Source organism: Delphinus delphis, chromosome 3 (genome assembly GCF_949987515.2).
Source record: "Delphinus delphis chromosome 3, mDelDel1.2, whole genome shotgun sequence".
Classification (NCBI taxonomy): Eukaryota; Metazoa; Chordata; class Mammalia; order Artiodactyla; family Delphinidae; genus Delphinus; species Delphinus delphis.
This window is the reverse complement of record NC_082685.1, coordinates 41,331,655-41,358,705: the sequence shown is the minus strand read 5'-3', so window position 1 is coordinate 41,358,705 and position 27,051 is coordinate 41,331,655. Positions and strand designations below refer to the sequence as shown.

The window sequence follows — 27,051 nt, the reverse complement described above, 5'->3', positions numbered from 1 at the left end:
TATAGCATATTTACCCTTTCTACGTGAAACTTTTAGTTCCTAAGTTTTCATGTTTTTTTATTTTATAAAATGACACGGTGATGAACAACTCTATAGGCAGATACTTCCACGTTTATATGATTATTTCCTTATGATTAAATTCAAGAAGTAGCATGGTAGTTTCAGTAACGATAAAAAAAATGAGATGAAAGCATGAAAAGCACAGAGTATAGTACGTAATCAGCACATAGTAAGTCATCGATACATACTAAGAATAGGCAGCACATAGTAAGAATACTAAGAATAGGGGATTCATGTGTGTACTGTAAGAGGGGAAGGAGATTTATTTGAAATCAGGTTGCTAATTACCCCAAATATAATCTTTTATTTAAAAATATTTAGGGGTTCTTGTTTGTTTGATAAACACACATCACAAAAAATAAACCAGTTTAGTTTACTTATAGATGTAAGTAGGATGTGTTTCTGTTACGGAGTCCAAGCTTGTACTGCCACCACACGACAGGCCAAGAAATTGAGAGAGGAGTTGTTGGGGCAAGGAATAGTGACTTTATTTGGAAAGCCAGTCACAGAGTGGACTAGCATCCCAAAGAACCCTCTTACCTGAGTTAAAATGCAAACTTAGGGCTTCCCTGGTGGCGCAGTGGTTGAGAGTCCGCCTGCCGATGCAGGGGACACGGGTTCATGCCCTGGTCCGGGAAGATCCCACATGCTGCGGAGCGGCTGGGCCCGTGAGCCATGGCTGCTGAGCCTGCGCGTCCGGAGCCTGTGCTCCGCAACGGGAGAGGCCACAACAGTGAGAGGCCCGCGTACCACAAAAAAAAAAAAAAAAAAAGCAAGCTTATTTTATACTAAAAGAGAAGGGAGTGTGACTGCTTGTTGCAAACTTTTTGATGTAGGAATCCTTTGTTCTTGCAGCTGTCCATGTGGTTCTGGTCACAATGTTCCTATAAACCTCTATCAAGACAATTGTTATTTTCTGTTCTGCAGCTTTTTATCTTTATATGAATGGAAAAGTGTTATAGCTTTAGAGATCAGAGCCTTGAGAATGGGCTATCCCATATATTTCCGGCTATAGGCAACATTCTTTTACAGAGGTGCAGAGCCAGCAGGACTAAGCATAGGCAACAGAGCACAAGGGTTAGAGCTAAAGGAATAGATTCAATATGGAGTCAGGTTTGTTCTTCTCTGTTACATTTCTGTGAAAAGATCTGCTGGTCCAACTAATGGAAATCATCAAGAATAACCCAAAACATAATAATTGATATTGCCTTTGTGTGTGGGGGTTGCTGGGTGAATATTTTTCCCACTCTTGTGGGTACTACCTGCTGCTAGTGTGATATGGACATGCCCTCCAGCATACTGCCCCTCACACTAGGTTTCAATGCCCAGTTTAGGGTTCTCTTGGCAGAAATGTCCCCACAAGTAACAAAAATAGAAATATATAGATGGCCTGCTATCCATGAAACAACAATATTGACTGGAAAGTTCTCTTCTCATCCATAGGCTGAAGTGCTGTTATAAAGGAAAAATGGAGGAAAATGCTCATTCTCCACTTGGTCATTCAAAGCCCCTCCCCTGCGCCAGCCATGTTGTGTCTGTACTGAATGTATTGAGGTACAGAGCACATGGCAGTGCTGGAGAGAAGACATGATAGACTCAAGTGAGAAGCTTCAGGAGTCTGAGAAAATGTAGTTTAGTGAAATAGGCTGGGTGAAAACTGTGGTGAGCTGGAGAGCATATGGTTCAGGGTGCTCTCAGGGTGCTACTTACCTCCAGCCAATGGGGGCCACGTGAGAAGGCAGGCTCAGACTGGCCGTGGCTTTCAGTTGTCATGAGATGCTGAAAGCCTGGATTTTTCATTCAGATCTTTTCAGTTTCAAATGTTTTGGGGAAAATGTAGGAATAAATTTTTAAATGTATTTTAAATATTTATTATATTTTATATTGCTCTATATATTTATATATGTTTTAAATCATATCTATATACACACACATATATATAATATATGATTCATTTAATTACACTGAGTCCCCAGCTTGCTGACTGCAGATCTGGGGTTTTGTCAGCCTCCCTAATTTCCTAAGCCACTTCCGTAAAATGAATGAATAAATGTGTGTGCATGCGTGTGTGTGTACATACATACATACATACACACACAGACATATTATTAGCTCTGTTTCTCTGGAGAACCCTTACTGATACAGATACGTATGCACACGCACACACACACACACACACCCTTATTTGGAGAAGAAAAAACATGGGGATGGGACTTCCCTGGTGGCGCAGTGGTTAAGAATCCTCCTGCCAGTGCAGGGGACCCAGGTTCGAGCCCTGGTCAAGGAAGATCCCACATGCCACGGAGCAACTAAGCCCGTGCGCCACAACTACTGAGCCTGCGCTCTAGAGCCCGCAAGCCACAACTACTGAGCCCACGCACCACAACTACTGAAGCCCACGTGCCTAGAGCCCGTGCTCTGCAACAAGAGAAGCCACCACGATGAGAAGCACACACACCACAACGAAGAGCAGCCCCCGCTCGCCACAACTAGAGAAAGCCCGCACACAGCAACGAAGACCCAAAAATTAAATTAATTAATTTTTTAAAAAACATGGGGAAACAAGGACAGAATCTAGACTTAGTTGAATATATCTCGTTTTATAGATTTGACTTTGGTTCCATCTAAATAGTTTGCAAACTTATAACAAAACATAAGACTTTAAAAAAGGAGTCATGAAACACTGAAGTGGGGGGGAGGGGGGCGGATGAAACAATTGAACCTAACTGGACATGAGATTGGTGGCATGACCATTCAGAACAGAATTATTTCAAATGACTTTAAAACTCAGCTATTTGACTATACCTTCCAAATAGTACATACTCAAGGTTTTTTTTTAAAGACAAATTTTAAATTGTTTTTCTTAATCATACTGTTAGTATGGTAGTGGCATTGGTTTTTCTGACACTGCTATTTGTGTCTTGTGGGTTAAATCAAATGAGTAGTCATATTGGTGTTATTAAAAACGGATTTTTTGGTATGTAAGAAAGGTAATAACATTGTAAGATCCATGAGGCTAAATGAAAACCTTCAAGACCTGAGTTTGAATTGAAATTTCATGTGAACTTATGGTATATTCCATTTAAAACATATATACAATTTATTTTCTAGCTCTGTTCACATAAACAAGGGCCAATCCAGTAGCAAGGAGCACCCAAAGCTCTCAGCTTGTGGTCTCTAAGTATCATTTCCCACTAAAATGAACCCAAGTTCTTATAAGAAATGGCTAGTTCCAGGCCTGGGGCAGGACATGTGTAAGATAACCCTGGAACATCTTGTCATGCCAGAAGCAAGAGGGCCGTTAAAGACTACTGGGTCATAATAAAAGGACTTGAAGAGGCCCCCACTGAGCAGGAATAGAACAGTTAGAACTTCAATAGGAATAAAAACTGCACTGGAATGAACAAATCAAAATGTTCATAATGATATTTTTAAAAATAAAAACCTCATGGGTTATCTTTGGAGAATATTAGGTAACCAGTTCAATATGTTGAAGACCAAGTCTTCAACTTGGTCTACGTCCAGACCAAGTGCTCGAGTTGCTGCCTGCACTTTACTTCCTCTGATAAAGCGTTCTCCCATCCCCCCAACAACAACAACAACAAAAAAAGGGCTTCCCTGGTAGCGCAGTGGTTAAGAATCTGCCTGCCAATGCAGGGGATTTGGGTTCAAGCCCTGGTCTGGAAAGATCCCACATGCCGCAGAGTAGCTAAGCCCAAGCGCCACAACTACTGAGCCTGCGCTCTAGAGCCCGCAAGCCACAACTACCGAAGCCCGCGCACCTAGAGCCCGTGCTCCACAACAAGAGAAGCCACAGCGATGAGAAGCCCGCGCACCACAACAAAGAGCAGCCCCCGCTCAAGGCAACTAGGGAAATCCCACTCACAGCAACAAAGACCCAAAGACCCTTTATTAATCAATAAAGGAGGAAAAATCAAGCATCTATCAAGTTCCTATATAAACTGTAGTTTAGGGTAAACATATAGTTGATGACATGCAATTTCTCTTGATAGAATATCCCAGCTAATAAATTAAGAAGAAATAATTATTTTATCACCAGTTTGAAATCTCTAGTGAAATAACAGATCCTCTAGGCAGAGATAACCAGTGGCTGATGACATCACAGCAAAAGATGTTCAGTGCATCCTGATCGAGCATGTGGTAGACAGAAAAATGTCCCCTACTCCAAAAACATCAATGTCCTCTTCTCAGAACCCGTGAATATGTTACATTACTTGGCAAAGGGAAATTAAGGTTATGATGGAATAATGGTTGCTAATCAGGTGATCTTAAAATAGAGAGATTATCTTGGTGTTCCCAGTGAAATTTAAGGGTCCTTAAAAGTGAAAGAGGGAGGCAGATGGTTCATTGTCAGAGTGACTGGATGTGAGAAAGGTTCAACCAACCATTGCTGCCTTGAATATGGAAGGCGCCACAAGCCCAGGAATGTGGGCAGCCTCTAGAAGCCAGAAAATGTCAAGAAATAGGTTCTGCCTTGGAGTGTAGCAGCCCTGCTGGCACCTTGATTTTCCCCCTTTGAGCCCTGGGTCTGACTTCTAACATACAGATAATAAACTTGTGCTGTCTTAAGCTGTTGAGTTTGTGGTTATTTGTGATGGTAGCAATAGAAAACTAATATATTCCATTCTAGGATGTATTCTTTCTAGAAAACTGAGCCTGAATCTTATCAAGCTTCTTGATCTGTTGACTTACACAAAATACAGGGGACAGAGAACACGTGACATGAAATTATGGGAATGTTCAGCAAATCTAAACTGTGGGAAGTGCTATTGGAAAAATGATGTTTTATTTATCAAATAAAGCGTGTTTATGTGTGTGGATGTGTGAGAGAGAAATTGACTGAGGAGATTTAAGGAGATGACCTACTATTTTACGTATCAACCAGTTGCAATAGGGAACTTGATTCAAACAAGCAGATATAAAGAGAAAAATATTGAGATTCGAACATTGACACTGGGTATTTGATAATATTTATTAACTATTTTATTTATTTTTTTGGTGTGGTAATGGCATTATGGTTATATTTAACCAAAGGAGATGGGTGTAGTAGCTATAGTAAATAAGAGTAGCCATAAATTGATAATTGTTAAAGATGAATGACAACTACTTAGGTGTTTGCTATTCTTTCTATTTTCATATCCTTTGGTATGTATTTTAATATTTGCATAATAAAATATTAATAAAAATATTAGTAAATAATTTGGCTCCTTAAATATTTTATGAGCCAAAGACACCATGTCCAAAGGTTGAATTAGACCAACAGACTACCAGTTTGTCATTTCTGCATAGTTTCAGAAATGACATAGTTTCAGATCTTTTACTTTAACCTGGGAGATCATCTTTTTCTCTTTTCCCCGCTCATCTCCTGCCTCCAGTCTCTCGCCACTCCCTAGTCAAAAGGGCCTCCTTCATCTGTGCTAGTGAATGACTAGAGGGCATTACTTACATTTTGCTTCTTTGGAGAACTTGCTCAGTTTTCCAAGATTGCTTGGAATAGATTTTCTCAGAATAAGTGAACAAAGAGGATAATATTCATAATCACACTGAAAAATGCCTCCTAGTATATCATGTCTTCATTGGGAGCCCCCTCTTTCTACCTTCTCAAAAAAGAAAAAAAGAAGGCAATAATTTTGTTTCAATTTTTGAAAATCTAAGGTATTTTGAAATTTGGGCTAATCGAATTTTCCATGTTATCTCTGTGCCTCTCTTTCAGGATGGAATGGGAAACTTGAGAATCACAGAAAAAGGTCTAAAGCTAGAAGGAGACTCCGAATTCTTGCAACCTCTTTACGCCAAAGAAATCCAGTCCCGACCAGTAAGTTTCTGTTGCAAGAAGAAGGAATTGTTCTTTCTCTGAAATCTAAATCTGGGGGAAATTGTCTTGCTGTTGGCTGAGTACAGAAGGTTGGGGGCAGGGGTGGCAATGCGGGTAAGTGAGATGCTTTGGAATATGAAACCTTGAGTGTCATCACCACCGTGGTACTGTAGCAAATGAGATGACCTCTCTGAGCCTCTTTCCATCCGTGCCAAATAGAAGGTGATAACCTTTATTAACAAACTTTCTAGATTGTGCTGCAAAGAAAACAAGAAAATAAATGCGGAAATGCCTTCAGTACTATACAAATCCAAGAAACTCTTGCTATTGCTTTTAATTGTCAAGTAGTTTGAAGGCATCTTTAGAAATAGTCCTAAAGAGCTAGAAATTTCTTTTTTATGAAGACTTTGGACAATGTAGCCCAGGTTGATTAGAATCAATTTAATATATTACAACTATGCTCAGAATGGTATCTAAATGATCACAGTAGAGTGTGTGCTCTGCCCCATGCGCTTTGCTGCTTTGATGGGTTATCATTATCTAATATAATTCATAGATTAGTCCACTGGGGTGGTGATTATTGTTGCCTTCATTTTACACATCGAAGAACTGAGGCTTAGAGAAGTAGTTTGTCCAAAACCACATTCTTATGAATCAGTAGAGCAAGGATTTCAACTCAGGAAATCCAATTCTAAAGCTTCTCTGTTAACCCACAGCCTCCTACCAAAGCTCCTTCTCTCATTCTGTTGTTTTTTTTTAAAGTCATGATGGAAGTGATTCCTAGACGCCTTGATTTTATTAACCAGTATTATCAAAATTAATTTTTGTTTTTGAGTATATTTTTGGGTTGGTTGTTCTTTGGCTTTCAATTTTGCTTTTTGGTGGGGTGGTGAAGTATGCTGGTTGAAAAGTATTATTAATGTATTTGCTCTGCCTGGGACTGGTTCGCGTCCACCTGTGAGCAAAGAATAACATGGAAGTTCCCCAAAGCATCATTTCTATTGTGTGCATCGATTAATGCAATTAATGAAATTCAACAACTTGATGCAGTGGGTAATTTTATCTGAGTGCTATCTAAACTACTGAATTGCATGAAACTGAGTGCAACTACTGAATTGCCAATAAGTTTACTTTCTTCTGTGCCTGGTGAAAGGGAGGGAGACATGATGTTAAAATCAGCAAGAAGAGCAAATTATTTCAGCTACCCAATCAGTGATTATGAAATTTAATAGGGAACCCGTAGCATATTGGCTTAAAGTACCAAGACTATTATTATAAACTAGTATTAAACTAGTTTATCTCACTAATTTGGACTGGTCATTTCTTTCTTATGGTGTTGGATCTTTCTCCGTAAATATTTTCAGCTTTTATTTTTCTTCTTTTATATAATTCTTTAAAAATGTAAAACCCATTTTTATCTCAAGGGCCACAGAAAAATAGGCTGCAGGCTGTAGTTTGCCAACCCCTCTAACCTATATTAGCGATATTTCCATAAGTGTGTAAATGCTCAGGCTAGATTTCATGTGGTACAAGAGAGCAGATTTTAAGATCAGGGGTAGAATAGTTGATATGTGTTAAGTAAAATATCCCGAAATACGTTTCCTTGGTGGAGAATCATAGTCATATAAAGGAATTGAGACACGTGTCTTAGAAGACTTGAAAAAGGGTACCTGGTATATCTCTTAGGCCCATATGCAGGAATTGGACTCTTAGAAAATATGTCAGCCAGCCTATCTGAAAATCAGTAGTCATCTGATCCCAAGTCAAAGATACACTTGATTAGAAGCTTAAAAAGTAATGATGATCATGAAAAACTTACTTTAATATCGAAAAAGCAGTGAGTTAAATCCAAGGCTTTCAAATCCTTGTTTAAAGAAAATTGAAGGGTTAAAATTCACTATTTTTTCATTGTTCTTCAGAAAGTATTTTTCCTTGCAAAAAATAAATGGCAAATGCGTAAAGCTTTTAGCTTTATATGTTTCTGATAACAAAATAAATGTGTTCTAAATGAAGAAAAGAAGACATGCATATATGCATATATGTTAAAATCCACCAGAAAGTCTTGTGGCCTCTACCTGAAACATGTGCCCATATCCATCCACTCTTCTCCATCACGTCACCCCCCAGTTCAAGCCACCATCCTCTCTCACCTGCACCATTGCTATAACCTCTTCTGTCTCTGCTGCCTTTCACTCTTAGCCGCATCATCCAAATTGTAGGCAAAGTAGCCTCTTCAAATATGAAGTCTCTCCACCCCTTTGCAAAGGATTCTCTGTTAACTTCTCATTATACCTAGAATAAAATCCAAACTTCTCACTAAGGCGAGAGAACAAGATTAGAAGCTAGGGATTTAGTCTGTAGGGCTCTCCTTCCCTCAAACACAGGGATTATTGTCTGCTGAACAAAATGGGGGTTCTGGGAGCAATGACGGTAGAGGGAATGATTGGTGAGCAGGTAACCAGTAGAATTTGCCATGCTTCTTGAATCCTAGCCTCATATGATGCTTATGAGAACCTCACATGTAGTAGCTTTCTATTCTCTCCTCTGTCATCTTCAGCTTACTGTTGTGTTGTTGTTGTTGTTTTCTGACGTTACCTGACCATTGCTTACATGCCACCTCTGGAAGACTCTTCTCTGTAGAATTATCTGCACTATCACTTTGCCGTGGATCACAGCTGTTTCTCTTTCATGGGGTGTCTCCTTCTCTTCTTCCCATTGAAAAGACATCAGCGTCCAGTGAACAAGATTATACAGCTCTTCTAAGTGAGGATAACTAATGAAGCAACACTTGACTTCATTTTGGTTTTGTGTTTCATTGATCCGAGAGCAGCTGAGATTGTTTAAGCAATCCACACCATGTTCGATACAGTATCCATCTCATTATTGAAGGTTGCAAACTTGGTAAAGTCACTACAAATTGATTAGTGTGATAGCAATCTCTTAGGAAGATAAATTAATGAGAAGATATTCATCTCTATAAAAACTCCCATCTGGGAATTGAATGAAAGCCCTGGGCATCTCTAGCTTTAACTACATGGACGCATAGCTTCTAAGTGGTAAAGTATCATGCCACTCAGGAAATAGATTGAAAACGACACACTAAATTAAATATTCTACTATTACATCCAAAGACCACCCTGTCCCTAGTAATTCTTCTTGAATGCGTTAGCACAGAAATTTGTAAAGTTAAGGGATTTAATGCCATAAAACTCTATATTTAAATCCCATGTGGTAGGCATCTTTATACTTGCAAAATACAACTACAGATTTCTGACAGAAACTACTAGTAGATAGATTGAATGCATGAGTGCTAGGAGACCTTTCATCCCAAAATATCATTTTGGACAAAAGTGGCAGATCCCTGCTTCTTCAGAGAGGCATCTTCCCTTGCTTCCCATGATGCTGGAACTAGATGGTGCTTTTGCATAACTTAATGTGAAGTGACAAGAGAAGGGAAAGCAGCATTTATTGAGCACATACTAGTGCCAGACCTGCAGAAATGGGAAAGTTGCACAGTGCATTTATCTCCATACTCCCCTCAAGCTATATATGGGGTGGGTATAGGGGTTCTAGCCCATTGCTGTATTGAACTTAGAAGTTTAGGAGAGAAGAGAGTAGAAAGAAAAGTTGTAGGAGGGGTACAAAAATGAGTTTACTTTAACAGAATAAAACAGAAAATTATTATATAAAATTTAAGGTTATGTCTTTCAAACTTTTTAGTCTATAAAAACTCACATAGTTTAAGATGTTCTACCTATGAAAAAGCTGTGTATAGAATAATGAAATCATATGTAAATGGGGTTCTTAGAAGTTGTCTGTACCAAGAGACAGTATAATACCATGGTCAAGCTCATGTGCTGTATCACTGGATTTGGGTGACAACCAGTGCTACTGTTTGACCAATGAGTGATCTTTGAACCATTTCTTAACTTGGTAAATCTTGTTTTCTTACCTAGGCAACTGAGATGATATTAATACCTATATCACAGGTGGTTGTAAATAAGTAAGATAGTGTTTAAGTGCTTAATACAGAACTTGACATGAAATGAGTGTTCCAGAAATGGCCCTTCCCACTCTCACCCCCATGTCTTGATGACGATGATGTTGACGATGGCAGATGATGATTTGATTTCCAGGACAATACTTTTCACCGTCTACATCATCATCACGTAGTGCACATCTCATCTGATGTTTGAACGTCCTTTGAACCAAATGGTCTTGCATCCTCTTCTTGCATGTCTTCTTAATAATAAACTCACAAACTTAATCATAAACTCAGTGAAAATCTCTTAGGAAACCCATTTCACATTCAATAGCTTTTAGTTTTCAGTTTTTCTTTCACTGAGTTACACTCTTCTAACGTTCAACTTTTTTTCTCATTCTTCTGCTTAAAAATTTTGCTGGCTCTGGCACTCATAGATTACTGGTAGTCTTTCTGAAAAAAATAGTTTTCGATATATCTTAAGTACCTTAAAATGTTTATACCCTTTGATCCAGGAGTGACGTTTTCACTCATTTTATGATAAAAAAAAAAAGCAAACTATAATAAAGATTTAAAGATTAGGGCTTCCCTGGTGGCACAGTGGTTGAGAGTCCGCCTGCCGATGCAGGGGACACGGGTTTGTGCCCCGGTCCGGGAAGATCCCACGTGCCGTGGAGCGGCTGGGCCCATGAGCCATGGCCACTGGGCCTGCACGTCCGGAGCCTGTGCTCCGCAACGGGAGAGGCCACAACAGTGAGAGGCCCGCGTACCGCAAAAAAAAAAAAAAAAAAAAAGATTAATACACACATATGCCAGTGCTTTATAAACACTAGTCTGAGTGTTGGTTCCTAGAAAAGCCTGAATTCCACCTATAAAATGGATTTTGAGGGTATCCCATTCTGTCAATGTTTATGAAAGTTGAGAAACTGCTGTATGCTTGTTGAAACTCTGAGCTGGTCATTCACACCATGGATTTTCACATTTATGTCTATCATCTCTTTGTTATATTATGGAAAGCTGAGTTTTAAAATTCCATTTTGATTTTAGTATGATGTGAATTGAGACTTATTCTATCAGCCTGAATTAACAAGCCATATCTATTCTGGAAGTTGAAAGTCCCTAAGAATTCAATTAGACCAGTGACTTCATTTAATGTATGGGACCCTCAGGCCCGGAAAGGAGGTTGAACTTACCCAAGTTATGTCCAGCAAAGTCAGAACTGAAATCCAGGATTGCAGTATTTTCTTCCACATCAACACACAGTGTATGTGGTAACTAATTTTCTCATGACACTGTCTTTAGTACGGTAGGTTGAGTTATACATGGCCATTTCCCTCTCATGGGGAATAACTTACTGCAAAGCATATTAAGTTCCTGAGAGAGTTCACAAGCATTAAAAAAAGGAAACTGGAAACAACAGTGGATAATGCAGGAGGACCAAGCTTAATGATGGCTGACCTAATCACTGAGATGATATTCTCTACTTTATCGAGTTACTGTGAGGGTTAAACGAAGTAATTTACATGACCCACCTTATGCACTGTGAGGTTAACTATTGATATGAAGGCTTATGACAGAAGTTGCAAACTGAATCCGGCCTAAAGATACAGTGTATGTGCCTCACACATTGTTTTCCTTTGAATGTGAATTCGTTTCTAATATTTAAGTATCTGAAGATTTGACATTTTAAAAAAATCTATATTTTTTGATTCTCACCAAAAATCCTCCAGAAAATCTGTCCGAGTGGTTTGATATTCATAAGGACTGGAGCCAAGTAGACAGTGCCTCCTTGGGCTGCATATTTGTTCTTCACTGCACCACAGCGTCCATCAGTCACCACTGCCTCATACCCCACCTGTGTAGCTTGTTTATATAATGGGCCCCTGAAATCCCTTGGGGGTGCACAGCCCCTGGCTTATGGTATCGAGAACGTATCTATCTCATCATGCAGGAGTCCAGAAATTAGGTTGACTTCTAAGAATTCGTAGTCACTCATGACTCACTTCTCCTCACTTCCTGTGTCTCTCTCTTTTACACCAATTTCTCCTAGTCGTCTGGCTCCTGTGGGTTTTGACTTAGTGTACAAGCTCAATGGCAAGAGAGAGCCGTCTCAGAGCTTCTGGAGGCTGAGTTTCTGGCCCACCAGGGTGGGCCTGAGTCTCCTAGAACACGCCTCTTTTTTGTCTTTCTTCCTTTAACCATAACAGAGCACGACTGGGGAAGAAGCAGACAAGGGGAAGAAAGTTGAAGTTTGGGATTGGGCATGAGGCAACATAAAGTAAAGTAGGATAGCAGACAAGCAGAAGTTTCGTCTGAAGAGGCTCCATTGACAATTTAGTCACAACGAGAGGAGCCGTGTCTCTGGTTGGTTTAGAAACCAACCGAAAGCCGTGGTGTCTTCTCCTCAGCTTCAACTCCCAGCTGAACCCACTGCACACAAAACAGTGTTTTCCATGCCACTTGCATGGAACACGAGCATCCTGCTGTCTTTAATTAGGAAGTTAACTGGACCATGAAGTATTGCCCAAGTAAATAAAAGTGATTTGTACTGAGTCAAAGGGGCGCACTAGGCATCTTTGCATTTCTTAGCTCACACATAAATTATGGAGGTTATTAAAAGTTGGAAGAGTCATCTATAAGCCCATCTGTACTGTGAAGCAGATTGCCATTCCTGAAATGTATTTGTCTTTTTACGTGTCATCATTTATCATGGACAACAGGGTGAAGCACTGCTTGCTTTTTTCTTTTTTGTTGTTAAAAAGAAAAAACCAGACGCACAAACTTTGAATAGGCCAGTGTTTAATCCTTTGGTCCTTTTGTTTGTTTATCCTGGGAAACAGAGATAGTGATTCAGAGGTTTTTGGTTGCCTTAGAATTAAAATGGGCTGATGGGGTTTTTGTTCTTTCTTTCATTTTGGAAAAATTGACTGTGTGCGCTTTTCTTGAATGAATATCATGCTGGAAATAGACGAGTTACTGAGGACTTTGGTTAAATCTCAGTTGTAACTCTATCAGCTGGAGTTTTCATAGAAGAGGTAGGTCTGAACTTCACATGAGGTTGAGAATGTCTAATTATATTGTTTGAGGGCCATTGGGCAAGTCGACTGCACCCCACATTTTCTTGTCTGCTGTGGTGACCACAGTTCCACCATTAGAATCTCAGTTATTTGAAGACTCAGAAATTTGTATTCATGCCAGCCCCCTACTGCAAGTACTCCTTCCCCTTATGCACGTAGACATTTCCACAAAGGATCTGAAGTACAATAGCTTGAAAGAAATATGTACAGGGACAGAGTAAGAAAAGATATAATAGGTTAAGATCAAGAAAAATATAAAGTAGAATAAGAGGCAGAGGTAGGGGCACTTTAATAAATACAGGAGACAGGCAAGAGCATGTGTGCAATTCTTGATAAGCCTGGAGTTTGGTTATGAAGTTTCCAGACAGAGAGGCACAGTCACTTGGATAAAGCCTTTTGTCTATACCTTCTAGAGATGAACACAATGTACTGAATGGGAGGAGAGTTACAGCTGACGGTTCGGTGTTCTAGAAGGTACACTAGATTCCAAGTTGGGGAATCTGGATGCTCTTCTTGTCCTGCTGGTATCAGCACCAGCTCTGGAGCAAGTCGTTCCTCTTGGCTCTCAGTGTGTCTGACGTAAAGAGGTTGGGCATGCTTAGTGGTTTTCTACAACATTGTTTTTAAAGCCATGGAATCTTTTTGGAGTCAGATTTTACTTGGAACCCTAAATCTGGACCAGATGGAAGCTGAGCTCCTGTGGTTGGGCAGGGACTGGGGTGCTGCAGCCCATTGCCCTGCCCACCCAGAGTCTCCCTGTCACCAGCCACAGGATGCCCAGGCCCTGGGTGGGGGGCCCATGCACCACAGTCCGAAAACACCAGGCTGGATGAAAACCTAGCCTCGCTCCATCCAGGCCTCTGCTCACATGGCATCTCCTGATGGACAGCTTCCTCGCCCACCCATTGAAAATATATCCCTTACCTAGTAGCTTTATTTTCTGCCACTATATTATATCATGTCATATTACTTAGGTATATTAATTTCTATTTATATATCATACGTATATATTAAATGACTAAATATTTATGTACTTACCTGTTTGCTTCCCATTTTTCCTGCATAATCTCCATGATGGCAGGGACTGAGAAAGGCAGTTGTTAAGTGATGTATAAGAGCAGGCTCTGGAATGCCACCTCCCTGGATTTAAATCTTGGCTCCACCATTTACTATCTGTGTTGCCTCAAGCAAATTACTTGACCTTTTCTGTGCTTCATTTTCCTCATCTGTAAAATGGTCCTCATAGCAGCACTACCTCATAAGCGTATAACAGGATTGTAAGAGTTAATTTATTTTACATAATTACGTAAAATTTATTAGGTAAGTGTTACTGTTTGTAGAATATTGCTTTGAGTATAAAGCACTATATAAAATTTCAGTATGATAATTTTTGATCATTAAAATTTGTTAGTATTATTATTTGCTTTGTTTATCACTGTTTCCCTGGTTTCTAACTAGTGCCTCTCGTATGGAAGGAAAGCAAATTGTTGTTGTCATTGATTGTTTGGCTCTTTGAATAAATGACTGTTCTCTTAGGATCCTTCTAACTCAAAGGTTCTCTAAGAGCCTCTCAGGTGGGGAGATAAAGACAAATTTCTCTTTTATAGGAGCTTTCGATTGAATAAGTTTCTTTATCAGCCTCATACTAAGTATTGTGTTATGTAGAAGATGGCGTGAGTAAGTATGTGGTGGGAGACCATGGGGGAACAGGACAGACAAGGTGGAAGAGGTAAAAGTGGTACTAAAGGTACTGAAAGCCCATCTTTCCCTACCTTGCTCTTTTGTGCTGCTCTAAGACTTTATTTGTGCCATCCACAGGCTAATGGAAACTCCAGAATATGGAGCTGTGTGTTACAGACAGGAAAGGTGAAGATAACAAGATTAGCACTTTCCAGCCCTTCACATCTTTGAGATTCTCTTCATCATCACTATGGCATGTCAGCATCCTCTCACTCTTTTGGTCTCTGGAACATCCACTATGTGATGTGAGACTGCTTCTCGCTTATTTCATAAATAACATTGAAGAAGCAAAAGTACGTACCAGAGTCTATTGTCATTTGGTTTATGTTCCTTAAATGGTCAGAGTAAGTAGGAATAGTTTGGTTAGGTGGCATCTCACAGCCAATAATACTCGTTGAGTATTGGGGGAGAGTAATGGAGAGAGAATCTATAGCTTTAAGGAAGAAGGGCATTTTAATACATTCTTAAATATTTTGTTGTTCTTCACTCCTAAAGCCTTGGCAAAAAAAAAAAAAAAAAAGATTTTCTTAATGCTTCAATCAAAAAATACTCATCTCCTGGAAACTCTTGCTGCACCCAGCACTTTGTAATTGCTGTGGGTGTGTTGGAGTTAGTCTTAATTTAAAAACAAAAAACAAAAAACTTGCTCATCGTCAAAAAACACTGATGATTTCTCAGGAGATGTTATTTCAGAGGCTGAAAAAACACTTCCTTGCCCTGTGAAATTATAAGCAAATACTTACTCTTTAATTTTGTGATCTCCACCAACAGCTGAGCATAGCCTTTTGACGCATTGCTCTGTAATTTATTACCAGTGATGTTTTAAATGGCAGTTGCCTAAATTATGAGTGTGGGACTTTCCATCTCCATGAATGATTCTGTTTTTATCGGCAATGATTCTGCCTCCAGGCAAATACCACATGGTCCACAAAGTAAATGAGACTTTTAAGACCGATAAATATTTTGCATTTTGTACTTTTTGCATTTTGGAGGGAGTTGAAGAGGGAGAGGTAGATGGTGATGAAAATCGCCACGTGGAAAGAATAAGACAAGCACATTACCCGGTGTCTTTCCTTGCTTGGTGCAGTATGGTAAATTTCTCCACCTAGTAAGCCACAGCTTCCATGCTGTAACATCAGAATCATGGAAATAAAAAGTAGCATCTCTCTACAGTAACAGACAAGTACAGATGGTACGATAATTGCAGTTTTCTACTAACAAGCTGTGTAGATTGCTTTTAGGCCTCAGTTAAGGCTCAGGCAGTTACGTTAAAAAATACGAGAGGAATTTTATGGGAAGATGAATTATCCTTAGGTAGTAGCTCATTAATAGATGAGAAATGGAGCTGGCTTTATTTTTAAGTTGTTAATGCCTAAGTAGTCATGTCACTGGATGGATATATAGTCCCCATGTTTGTTTCTGACTATAGTTGTTAACAAACCAAGGTTTTTCGTTTATTTTATAGCAGTCTTGGATTTTTTGCACTGGTCTTACCGTCTGAGTTTTCTGAGATGTGGAATGTACCCCCATGCTTTCCATGGCTGCCACAGAGAGTTGGCTAAATCACAAAGTATTCCTTTGACCGTATCTTAGCAGCACTCTGGTTAGGGAGGTACAGGAAGAAGTTTAATGAGAAGAAAACACAATGAGACTGCATTACAACCGAGTTAGTATCAAAAGGTGGCCGATGCCAACATGTCTCGGATCCTGCCGGTCAGTTGCTCGCTCTTAGTGGGTGAAGGAAACGAGGACTGTTTCTATTAGGGTTCCTTCCACCGCAGCTCAACACAGGGCTCGTGATCCTGCGGGATCCAGCCATGTTGACTTATGGTAATGTTACATGGTTTTGATTTTTAAATTTGGCCCTCGTGGCCAAAAGCGCACGTGTCTTTAAAATTACCCTTGTAAAGTCCTTACATCACCACAAAGTATAGTAGCCCTGGCTTTTTGTGCACAACCTGGTAGAGTAAATGTAATGGTCAGGAGGACCAGTGAGGCTGAGCCAAGGAGAGGAAGAAAAGATGCTCTGCAGATGCCTGGACCATTCTTTTCCTGAGATAACTAGCAGATGGCAACCAGGAAATGGGGAATGGTTAGAAAACGTTCAAGTGTTGCTAAGTGCCTGAGGGTTTGGCTGTTCTCATATGGAATATCTTTAAATCATCTTAAAGGGTTTGTTGTTATGGAGATCAAGTGAACTAATAGGTTCTAAATCACCTGACAGAGGGCCTTGCTCATAGTAATTGCTCAGAAATATTTGCTGAATTTGAATCAAAATAATATGAAATTAAGTGTTGTAATAGCTAATAGCCACAGTTCTCATGTAAAGTTATTTCATTCATTCCTTAGAGTATCACTAGAAAGGACCTATCATTTTGATCTTCCATTTAGAGAGAAGCAGTGAAATAGAAGGGTTAAGGAAAAACATGCATCTAATATTCCAACTCGTGTTGACACACATTCTTAACTGGAATGCTGTATTATCTCAGGACAGTAGACAGTATTTATGTGTTGGTCTGTGCTGTTTGTCTAACTTGCTTTCCCTTCAACGCAAAGAAACATGTAAGACCCTTACTGGTTTCATGAAGAGAGCATCTTACTTCCTTTCTTTTTTTTTTGGCCAATTGCTACTTCTCTGGCCATTCCCCACCCCGCTCTGTTCTATAGTTGCATAGGCCTCACACAGTCACAGCTTCCTGTAGAGGCCAATTTGTCCCCATTCCAACCACAGATCCCCTAAACTGTACCATCTCCCACTACACCATTACTTTTGTCTGGTCATGCCTTCTATTAGAATTGTATTACAGTAGCTATCTGGAAATAATCAAAGGTCCATGTGCTAATGAAGTCTGACTCCAGAAAAATATCATGATATTCCAGAGATCTTAGGCTCTGCAGATATGATTTTGTCCAGAACCTCAGACTACAAGTTACTGGTTTCTCATTCTAAGCCCACCAAAGTGGAGCTAATATGAAGTAATAAAAACCTATAGAAATACCGAATTTCCAAAGACCTGGCCTTTGTTAACTCTGGTTCCTTATCTGAAACTACAGAACATGGAAAATATGAGTGACCATCTTCTTAATTCTTCCAGTTCTCCAAATATCCAGTACCATTGTAGATTCATAAAAGAGAAGTTAACTCATTATGTATAATGTATGCCTTAGGACATCGGGGCTTATTTACCTCTGGGAACCCCTTTGAAGAAAGGATTCTGTCTTCTTCTAAATTCAGCTTCTTTTACAAGTTCTTTAAATATGTTATGTACAAGATCCCACTACCATTCTTATCTCTTGAACTTTTTTTCATTTCTTAGCAATATTGTTAAAAATACAGTAATACCCATAATGCAGCAAGTCGTCCTGGATAAAATTTTCTTCCTCTTTTAAGATGAACACTTTTCTTTCATCTCCTTCAGGTATCATGGTAGATGTGCACGTCATGCAGAGTGTGTGCGTGTGTGTGCATGTCATACACTATGCATTGGTGTATTTTCTTGGTCCAGTAGTCATTAATGGCAGCCTAGGGAATAGCTGAATGTTTTCCTGATCATTTGTATAAGTTACAATTAAATGCAGACACTATATTTGGACACCACCTATATGCCCATCATTCTGGGTTTTTTACAGTAAAGAATTTATATGATGAGCTTATCTGGTCCTACCCAACTCCATCAAGCCATCAGATGTGCCCTGCCTGTGCAGCCAGCAGGGCACAAAAGCAGAACCCTAACTTTTCCATGTGGTCTCCGTCTTAGTGTAACACTGCTTGCCCTAGCCCCTCCCCTACTCCATTCTGTTCCCAGCTGTCCTCACTCTAAGTCAGCCTTCTGTGTGCGGCCTTCTCCTAAGGTGGTTTGTTACCCTCAGTTCTGCTTTTCCAACTTCGATGTGTGCTTTCTCCCTTGACTGTGGGGTGAGTTCTCCCTGTTTGACTCTCTAGCCTTCAGCTATCCTGGATCATCACCCTGCCTGGTACCCTCTTGTCCCCATATGAAAAAGCTCTCTCTAGATATCTGCATTCCCACGGAAAGACTTGCATCAGCGTGATTGTGAAGGCAACATAGCAGAGTAGAAAAGCATCCAGGGACTTCCCTGGCGGTCCAGTGGTTAAGACTCTGTGCTCCCAATGCAGGGAGCACGAGTTTGATCTCTGGTTGGAGAACTAAGATCCCACATCCCGCGTGGCGTGGCCAAAAAAAAAGAAAGAAAAGTACCCATGATTTAGAGTCAGACTAAAACTGGGTTTAAAGCTTGGCTCTGCTACTCACTAGATTTGTGACTTGGGCCATATTACTTTATGTCTCAAACTTTAGTTTCTCTATACATAATCTGGGATAGCTGAAAGCATCATAGAATTGTTTTGAAAATTAAATGAGAAAACATATACATTATGCCTAGAACAGTGCCTGGAATTTAGCCCTTATAAATGGCCACTACTGTAATTAAAGGTTTCATGGTAGAAGAAACCTGGAAACTGGTCTTGAAGGATTAATAGTTTGGGCACCACTGTGTCACTGAAAATATAAATAAAGTTTCTTATAGTCATCTCTATTTATTAATTCCAGTTACAGTTGTCAGATGACTGATTTTGAATCCTACCAGAATTGCACCTTCTGAGCCGAAGCAAATAGAAAGGGAAATCTCTCTTTCCCAGAAGCCAAAAGCCATTTCCCAAGAGGTGTCTGTTCATCCCAGGCATGCAAATGCTGCTGTGATGGTTTCATCAGAGGAGGTTCAGGACATCACACACCAGCATTAGCCTTAAAGAATGATACTGGGACTGCTGCCTCTTGGTCCACAGGGTGTACCCACAAGGAAAATACAAACAAAAGCAAAGGTAGGTAGCCCCACTTGGCACAGTTGATTGACTTTAATAGGTCCTGATTATGCTGCTCAAATTCCATGAAATTAAAAAGCTTACAAATGTTATGAGCCATTACCCTTCCATCTAAGGGAGCTTATGATATGTTAGCAACATTTAATGAAATTCTTTTCAAAATGCCGTCGGCAGACTCAATGAGATTCCATGTTGAAATTCAACTTGAAGCATTGTTGGCGAAAGTTTGTTCTGTACCTGCCTGTCTTTGTCATAGTGTGTGGAACCTCAAGGCCAGAAGTTTCTCATCAGAGGTGATTTGCAGGCATCAAGAAGGATTTCTGCTTTGACCCTGAGAGTGTTTCCCAGTTTACGAAGCAATGACAAAGGCCGCCCTGTTTGTGTTCGGGCTTACAGTGGCAGCTCGGAATAGCCTGCATTTTTACACATTGACACATCTTAAAACTTACGTCTTTTCTATTCAGTTCTGTCATATACCTGTTGAAGATCTAAAACATTGTAGCAAATAAGCAGCGTATTATTGCCTGCCCTGTCTTCAGTGAGCTCTTACAATATAATTTGGGAGATGAAACTTTGTACAAAACAGACAATTAAAGCATAGGAAGTGAGATGAGTGAATCCTAGATTATATGGCACTGATTGTATAATATATTATTTATTATATAATAAAAGCCCAGGAAATAAAAATATTACAGACAACCGAGTGGGGATTTTTAGCAAGTATTAGAAAGATGAGTAGGGAGACGTAAATTATTTAAGAATTAATACTTTCTGTTGAATCTTTCATTTTAACTTTTATGATGGAGATATTTAATGGCAATATCCGTTTATTTTATCTGTTTGATTCTAAAGGCTTACTACTCATATCGCTATCTTGTTGGTAATGTCCCCTACTAGTTTTTGAGATCTTACAGGTCAAGTATACTGTGTGCTTTCTGTACATTTTCCTTAAATCCTCTTGGCAATCTTAAAAGGTAGATTACATTATCTCCATTTTGTAGGCGAGGAGAACTGAAGTGTAAAATAGTTAGGTAATTTTCTCCAGCTCATCTAAGGAGCAATAGGAATTCAAATCCAGGTATGAACTACCCCAAAGCGTGTGCTTTCTATCTCTGTATCAATCTGTCTTGAGAACAGACTATGTCAAGGAAGCCCCCATTCTATCCCATTGCTTTGCAAACTCTGTACAGGAGTACAGAGTTCTGTTGTAGTTCTGTTGCAGGAGTCTTATTGTAAGACTTATTTGTACTCATTGTCTATCACGGTGATTGGCATTTAACAAATACTTGTTGAATAAATATGTAACTTGTATGTTCAGTAAGCACAACTCATGATCAAATGCATCTTTATTTTTGTCTTCACTATTCCTTTGAATTTTGAGTTGGGAATGGTCTTCCCCTATCTCTCCCCCATAAAAACTTGGGCAATTCCTAGTGGATTTTTTGGCCCACGTAAAAGTTAACAGTGTGGTGGTATTTAAGGGACAAAGTACAGGTCACTTCAGAAATTTTAGATGTCTCATGTGAGATATTTATCACTTCAAACCTCATTCAAAGTTAAGTATTTGTTTCTTTTCCCTAGATACAGCATTTGGTTGGTGACTCCATACCTTTGGGAGTAGGGGTTGGATTTATTTCAGCTGTCTCTGCTCTCATCTCATGAGTTGCTAGCTGCTGGCTAGAGTTTAAGACCCTACCAGGGTAGTGGTTATGGTAGAGGTTGGAATATTTGTTACTCGGCTGGGTGCCTTTGTGCCCTCTGGGACTGGTAAATAGTTAAACTGACTTCTTCCCTCATGAAGCATTTTCTTGAGCCTTTGGAGATTCCTGGCCCTGGAGGTGTGATACATCTCCTACAAATCCTATAGAAAAGGGAGGCAAAGCATTCCATTCCTGGACAGGATGCTTCATCCCTCCTTCCATTCCACATGAAAACGTCTTGCCTCCCAGGAAGCCCCCTTCAGCAGGACTTCTGATGTCTCCAGGACAGCTCTCTTTCCCACTTGGCACACCTCTGTTTTGTGAAAAAGTCATCCATCCCTTCCTAGGCAATCTCGGAGAGCACACAGGGTATTTCTGAATTAGTAGCCCTCTCCTGCCTGCAGTACCCTCTAGATTCCCTGCTGGGAAATCTGTGATGGCTTCGGAGACAGGAAACACATGTCAGGATCTCAGAGTGGATTCACTGATGCCTCTTCTCACTGGGCTTGCGATTAGAAAGTAGCAGACCCCTCCCCCCTACTAAAAATATACACTCACACATCCCCTCACCTCCCCATGCTTGATCCTCATTACATCTCCTTGAAACCGGTAAGGATGTTCTTGGTTATTTCCCCTGTCAATTCTGCATATTTTGATGTGATATCTTACTTTGGAATTTTTCATCAATCACATCTCAGTGCCTGATGGAAACCTTGTTTTTACTGTCCTCCTGAACACTTCCTGTGATTGGCTGACATTCAGGGTAAAATGGTTAGGAGTGCTGCCTTAACCATTCCTACCCTGTCTTGTCTATAAAGTTCTTAACTCCATGATGGAAGCAAGAAAATGTTTATACCCTCTCAGGCTACTCAAGGGAGTAGAAAGGAAAAAAAGGACTGGGCTGGAAGAGAGATTCTGCTTTTATGACTTTCCTTGCCATCTCACTGCTCTGGGCCTGGAGAAACACACTGACTTTCCTTATAGCAAGAGTTAACTGAAGGAGAGATGATATATTTTTCCTTGCTGCTGAGCTTCTTTCAGAAGATGTCTTGGCTAATAAATCTTTCTCAGAGCCCCAGGGTCTTTAGAATAATACATTAGCAAAAACAAACATTGAGTGAGGTAAGCTAAGTGTTTGGCTGAAGGTGCTTCCGTTGGATACTATGGTGATGTCATTTGGAGCAATTCACTTTATTTTTTTAAAGGAAGAAGGCAAGTATTTGAAGAGAAGATGAGAAAAGCTGCAATGAAAAGATGTTGTTTCCAGTGAAACTGGTCAGAATTTCGAATTGAATATGTTCTGCTTTTGCGTTTGTTTTTTTCTTTTGATGCCTTACTTTCCTGACTCTGTTATTTTGGAGTATTTGAGGAAGAGGGCCCAGAATGACTTTTATGTCCTATACCTAGAGACTTCCCTCTCGTGATCGATTGGAGATACTCCTGTGAGTTCATTGCCATTTCAGTTGCTCATCTCTGTTCTCTGTGGGTTCTCTGCTCCCAGTATCTTATACAAAGCAGACACTTAGTGTTTGTGGCATTAATGTGAAATAAGCCACCTTCCTTTCTTCTTGCCCTGTACTGCTTGTTAGGTAACACTTAAAAAAAAAGTCTCTGAGCTATTCTGTTTGTATAGTATTGTATTAAACATTTGGCTACATTGTATGGCATGGAGCAGGTGCTCAATAAATTATTATTGAATGGATGGAAGTAGGTAAGGAGAGAGAGAGAGAAGGAATGGAGGAGGGGGAGGGAAGGAAGGAGTTTGGGAGAGAGGTGTGTCGTTTCCTGGGATGTCTTGACCTGGCCCAATTTTGCAAGGTTTTCACTATCCCTTCATCTTTGCACATTTCTCTGTTCCATTCTTTTTTTTTTTAGAAATTTCATGTAATATCTGAAACATTTATGTTAACATATTTCCACACAAATAACCCAAAGAAAGTTTAGTATTAGTTTTTTGTTTTTTTTTTTTTTTTACTGGTTGTTTTTTTATACTGCAGGTTCTTATTAGTCATCAATTTTATACACATCAGTGTATACATGTCAATCCCAATCGCCCAATTCAGCACACCACCATCCCCACCCCACCGTCGTTTTCCCCCTTTGGTGTCCATACGTTTGTTCTCTACATCTGCGTCTCAACTTATGCCCTGCAAACCGGTTCATCTGTACCAGTTTTCTAGGTTCCACTTACATGCGTAAATATACGATATTTGTTTTTCTCTTTCTGACTTACTTCACTCTGTATGACAGTCTCTTAGTCCATCCACGTCTCAACAAATGACTCAGTTTCGTTCCTTTTTATGACTGAGTAATATTCCATTGTATATATGTACCACAGCTTCTTTATCCATTCATCTGTTGATGGGCACTTAGGTTGCTTCCATGACCTGGCTATTGTAAATAGTGCTGCAATGAACATTGGGGTGCATGTGTCTTTTTGAATTATGGTTTTCTCTGGGTATATGCCCAGTAGTGGGATTGCTGGACCATATGGTAATTCTATTTTTAGTTTTTTAAGGAATCTCCATACTTTTCTCCATAGTGGCTGTATCAATTTACATTCCCACCAACAGTGCAAGAGGCTTCCCTTTTCTCCACACTCTCTCCAGCATTTGTTGTTTGTAGGTTTTCTGATGATGCCCATTCCAACCAGTGTGAGGTGGTACCTCATTGTAGTTTTGATAGGCATTTCTCTAATAATTAGTGATGTTGAGCAGTTTTAAATGTGCTTCTTGGCCATCTGTATATCTTCTTTGGAGAAATGTCTATTTAGGTCTTCTGCCCATTTTTGGATTCGGTTGTTTGTTTCTTTAATGTTGAGCTGCATGAGCTGTTTATATATTTTGGAGATGAGCCTTTGTCCGTTGATTCATTTGCAAATATTTTCTCCCATTCTTAGGGTTCTCTTTTTGTCTTGTTTATGGTTTTCTTTGCTGTGCAAAAGCTTTGAAGTTTCAATAGGTTCCATTTTTTTATTTTTGTTTTTATTTCCATTACTCTAGGAGGTGGATCAAAAAAGATCTTGCTGTGATTTCTGTCAAAGAGTGTTCTTCATATGTTTTCCTCTAAGAGTTTTATACTGTTCGGTCTTACATTTAGGTCTCAAATCCATTTTGAGTTTATTTTTGTGTATGGTGTTAGGGAGTGTTCTAATTTCATTCTTTTACATGTACCTGTCCAGTTTTCCCAGCACCACTTATTGAAGAGACTGTCTTTTCTCCATTGTATATCCTTGCCTCCTTTGTCATAAATTAGTTGACCATAGGTGTGTGGGTTTATCTCTGGGCTTTCTATCTTGTTCCATTGAACTGTGTTTCTCTTTTTGTGCCAATACCATATTGTCTTGATTACTGTAGCTTTGTAGTGTAGTCTGAAGTCAGGGAGCCTGATTCCTCCAGCTCCGTTTTTCGTTCTCAAGATTGCTTTGGCAATCGGGGTCTTTTGTGTTTCCATACAAATTGTGAAATTTTTTGTTCTAGTTCTGTGAAAAATGCCAGTGGTAGTTTGATAGGGATTGCATGGAATCTGTAGATTGCTTTGGGTAGTAGAGTCATTTTCACAATGTTGATTCTTCCAATCCAAGAACATGGTATATCTCTCCATCTGTTGGTATCATCTTCAATTTCTTTCATCAGTGTCTTATAGTTTTATGCATACAAGTCTTTTCTATCCCTAGGTAGGTTTATTCCTAGGTATTTTATTCTTTTTGTTGCATTGGTAAATGGGAGTGTTTCCTTAATTTCTCTTTCAGATTTTTCATCATTAGTGTATAGGAATGCACGAGATTTCTGTGCATTAATTTTGTATCCTGGAAATTTACCAAATTCATTGATTAGCTCTAGTAGTTTTCTGGTGACATTTTTAGGATTCTCTATGTATAGTATCATGTCATCTGCAAACAGTGACAGTTTTACTTCTTCTTTTCCAATTTGTATTCCTTTTATTTGTTTTTCTTCTCTGATACCCGTGGCTAGGGCTTCCAAAATTATGTTGAATAATATTGGTGAGAGTGGATATCCTTGCCTCATTCCTGACCTTAGAGGAAATGCTTTCATTTTTTCACCATTGAGAATGATGTTTGCTGTGGGTTTGTCGTATATGGCCTTTATTATGTTGAGGTAGATTCCCTCTTTGCCCACTTTCTGGAGAGTTTTTAACATAAATGGGTGTTGAATTTTGTCAAAAGCTTTTTCTGCATCTATTGAGATGCTCATATGGTTTTTATTCTTCAGTTTGTTAATATGGTGTATCACATTGATTGATTTGCGTATATTGAAGAATCCTTGCATCCCTGGAATAAATCCCACTTGACCATGGTGTATGATCCTTTTAATGTGTTGTTGGATTCTGTTTGCTAGTATTTTGTTAAGGATTTTTGCATTTATATTCATGAGTGATATTGGTATGTAATTTTCTTTTTTTGTAATATCTTTGTCTGGTTTTGGTAACAGGGTGATGGTGGCCTCATAGAATGAGTTTGGGAGTGTTCCTTCCTCTGCCATTTTTTGGAAGAGTTTGAGAAGGATGGGTGTTAGCTCTTCTCGAAATGTTTGATAGAATTCACCTGTGAAGCCATCTGGTCCTGGACTTTTGTTTGTTGGAAGATCTTTAACCACAGTTTCAATTTCATTGCTTGTGATTTGTCTGTTCATATTTTCTTTTTCTTCCTGGTTCAGTCTTGGAAGGTTATACCTCTCTAAGAATTTGTCCATTTCTTCCACGTTGTCCATTTTATTGGCATAGAGTTGCTTGTAGTAGTACCTTAGGATGCTTTGTATTTCTGTGGTATCTGTTGTAACTTCTCCTTTTTCATTTCTAATTTTATTTTAATTTAATTTTATTGATTTGAGTCCTCTCCCTCTTTTTCTTGATGAGTCTGGCTAATGGTTTATCAATTTGTTTTATCTTCTCAAAGAACCATCTTTTAGTTTTATTCATCTTTGCTATTGTTTTCTTTGTTTCTATTTCATTATTTCTGCTCTGATCTTTATGATTTCTTTCCTACTTCTAACTTAGGGTTTTGTTTCTTCTTCTTTCTCTAGTTCCTTTAGGTGTAAGGTTAGATTGTTTGCTTGAGATTTTTTTGTTTCTTAAGGTAGGCTTGTATAGCCATAAACTTTCCTCTTAGAACTGCTTTTGCTGCATCCCATAGGTTTTGGGTCGTCGTATTTTCATTGTCATTTGTCTGTAGGTATTTTTTGATTTCCTCTTTGATTTCTTCAGTGATCTCTTGGTTATTTAGTAACATATTGTTTAGCCTCCATGTGTTTGTGTTTTTTACGGTTTTTTCCCTGTAATTCATTTCTGATCTCATGGCGTTGTGGTCAGAAAAGATGCTTGATATGATTTCAATTTTCTTAAATTTACTGAGGCTTGATTTGTGACCCAAGATGTGATCTACCCTGGAGAATGTTCCGTGCACACTTGAGAAGAAAGTGTAATCTGCTGTTTTTGGATGGAATGTCCTGTAGATATCAATTAAATCTAACTGGTCTATTGTGTCATTTAAAGCTTCTGTTTCCTTATTTATTTTCATTTTGGATGATCTGTCCATTGGTGTAAATGAGGTGTTAAAGTCAGACACTATTATTGTGTTACTGTCGATTTCCTCTTTTATAGCTGTTAGCCGTTGTCTTATGTATTGAGGTGCTCCTATGTTGGATGCATATATATTTATAATTGTTATATCTTCTTCTTGGATTGTTCCCTTGATCATTATGTAGTGTCCTTCTTTGTCTCTTGTAACATTCTTTATTTTAAAGCCTATTTTATCTGATATGAGTATCGCTACTCTAGCTTTCTTTTGATTTCCATTT

At 39.2% G+C, this 27,051-nt stretch overlaps 1 protein-coding gene across 1 annotated transcript in view; it reads left to right on the top strand.

The window, feature by feature from the left end:
* The window catches only part of SGCD (sarcoglycan delta), a 1,599,257-nt gene that overhangs the window by 1,372,737 nt on the left and 199,469 nt on the right, over positions 1-27,051 (top strand). Inside the window, exon 8 of the mRNA XM_060008456.1 lies at positions 5,795-5,896. Within this exon, the coding sequence (XP_059864439.1) occupies positions 5,795-5,896 (102 nt within the window). The remainder of the gene's footprint in view (positions 1-5,794; positions 5,897-27,051) is intronic.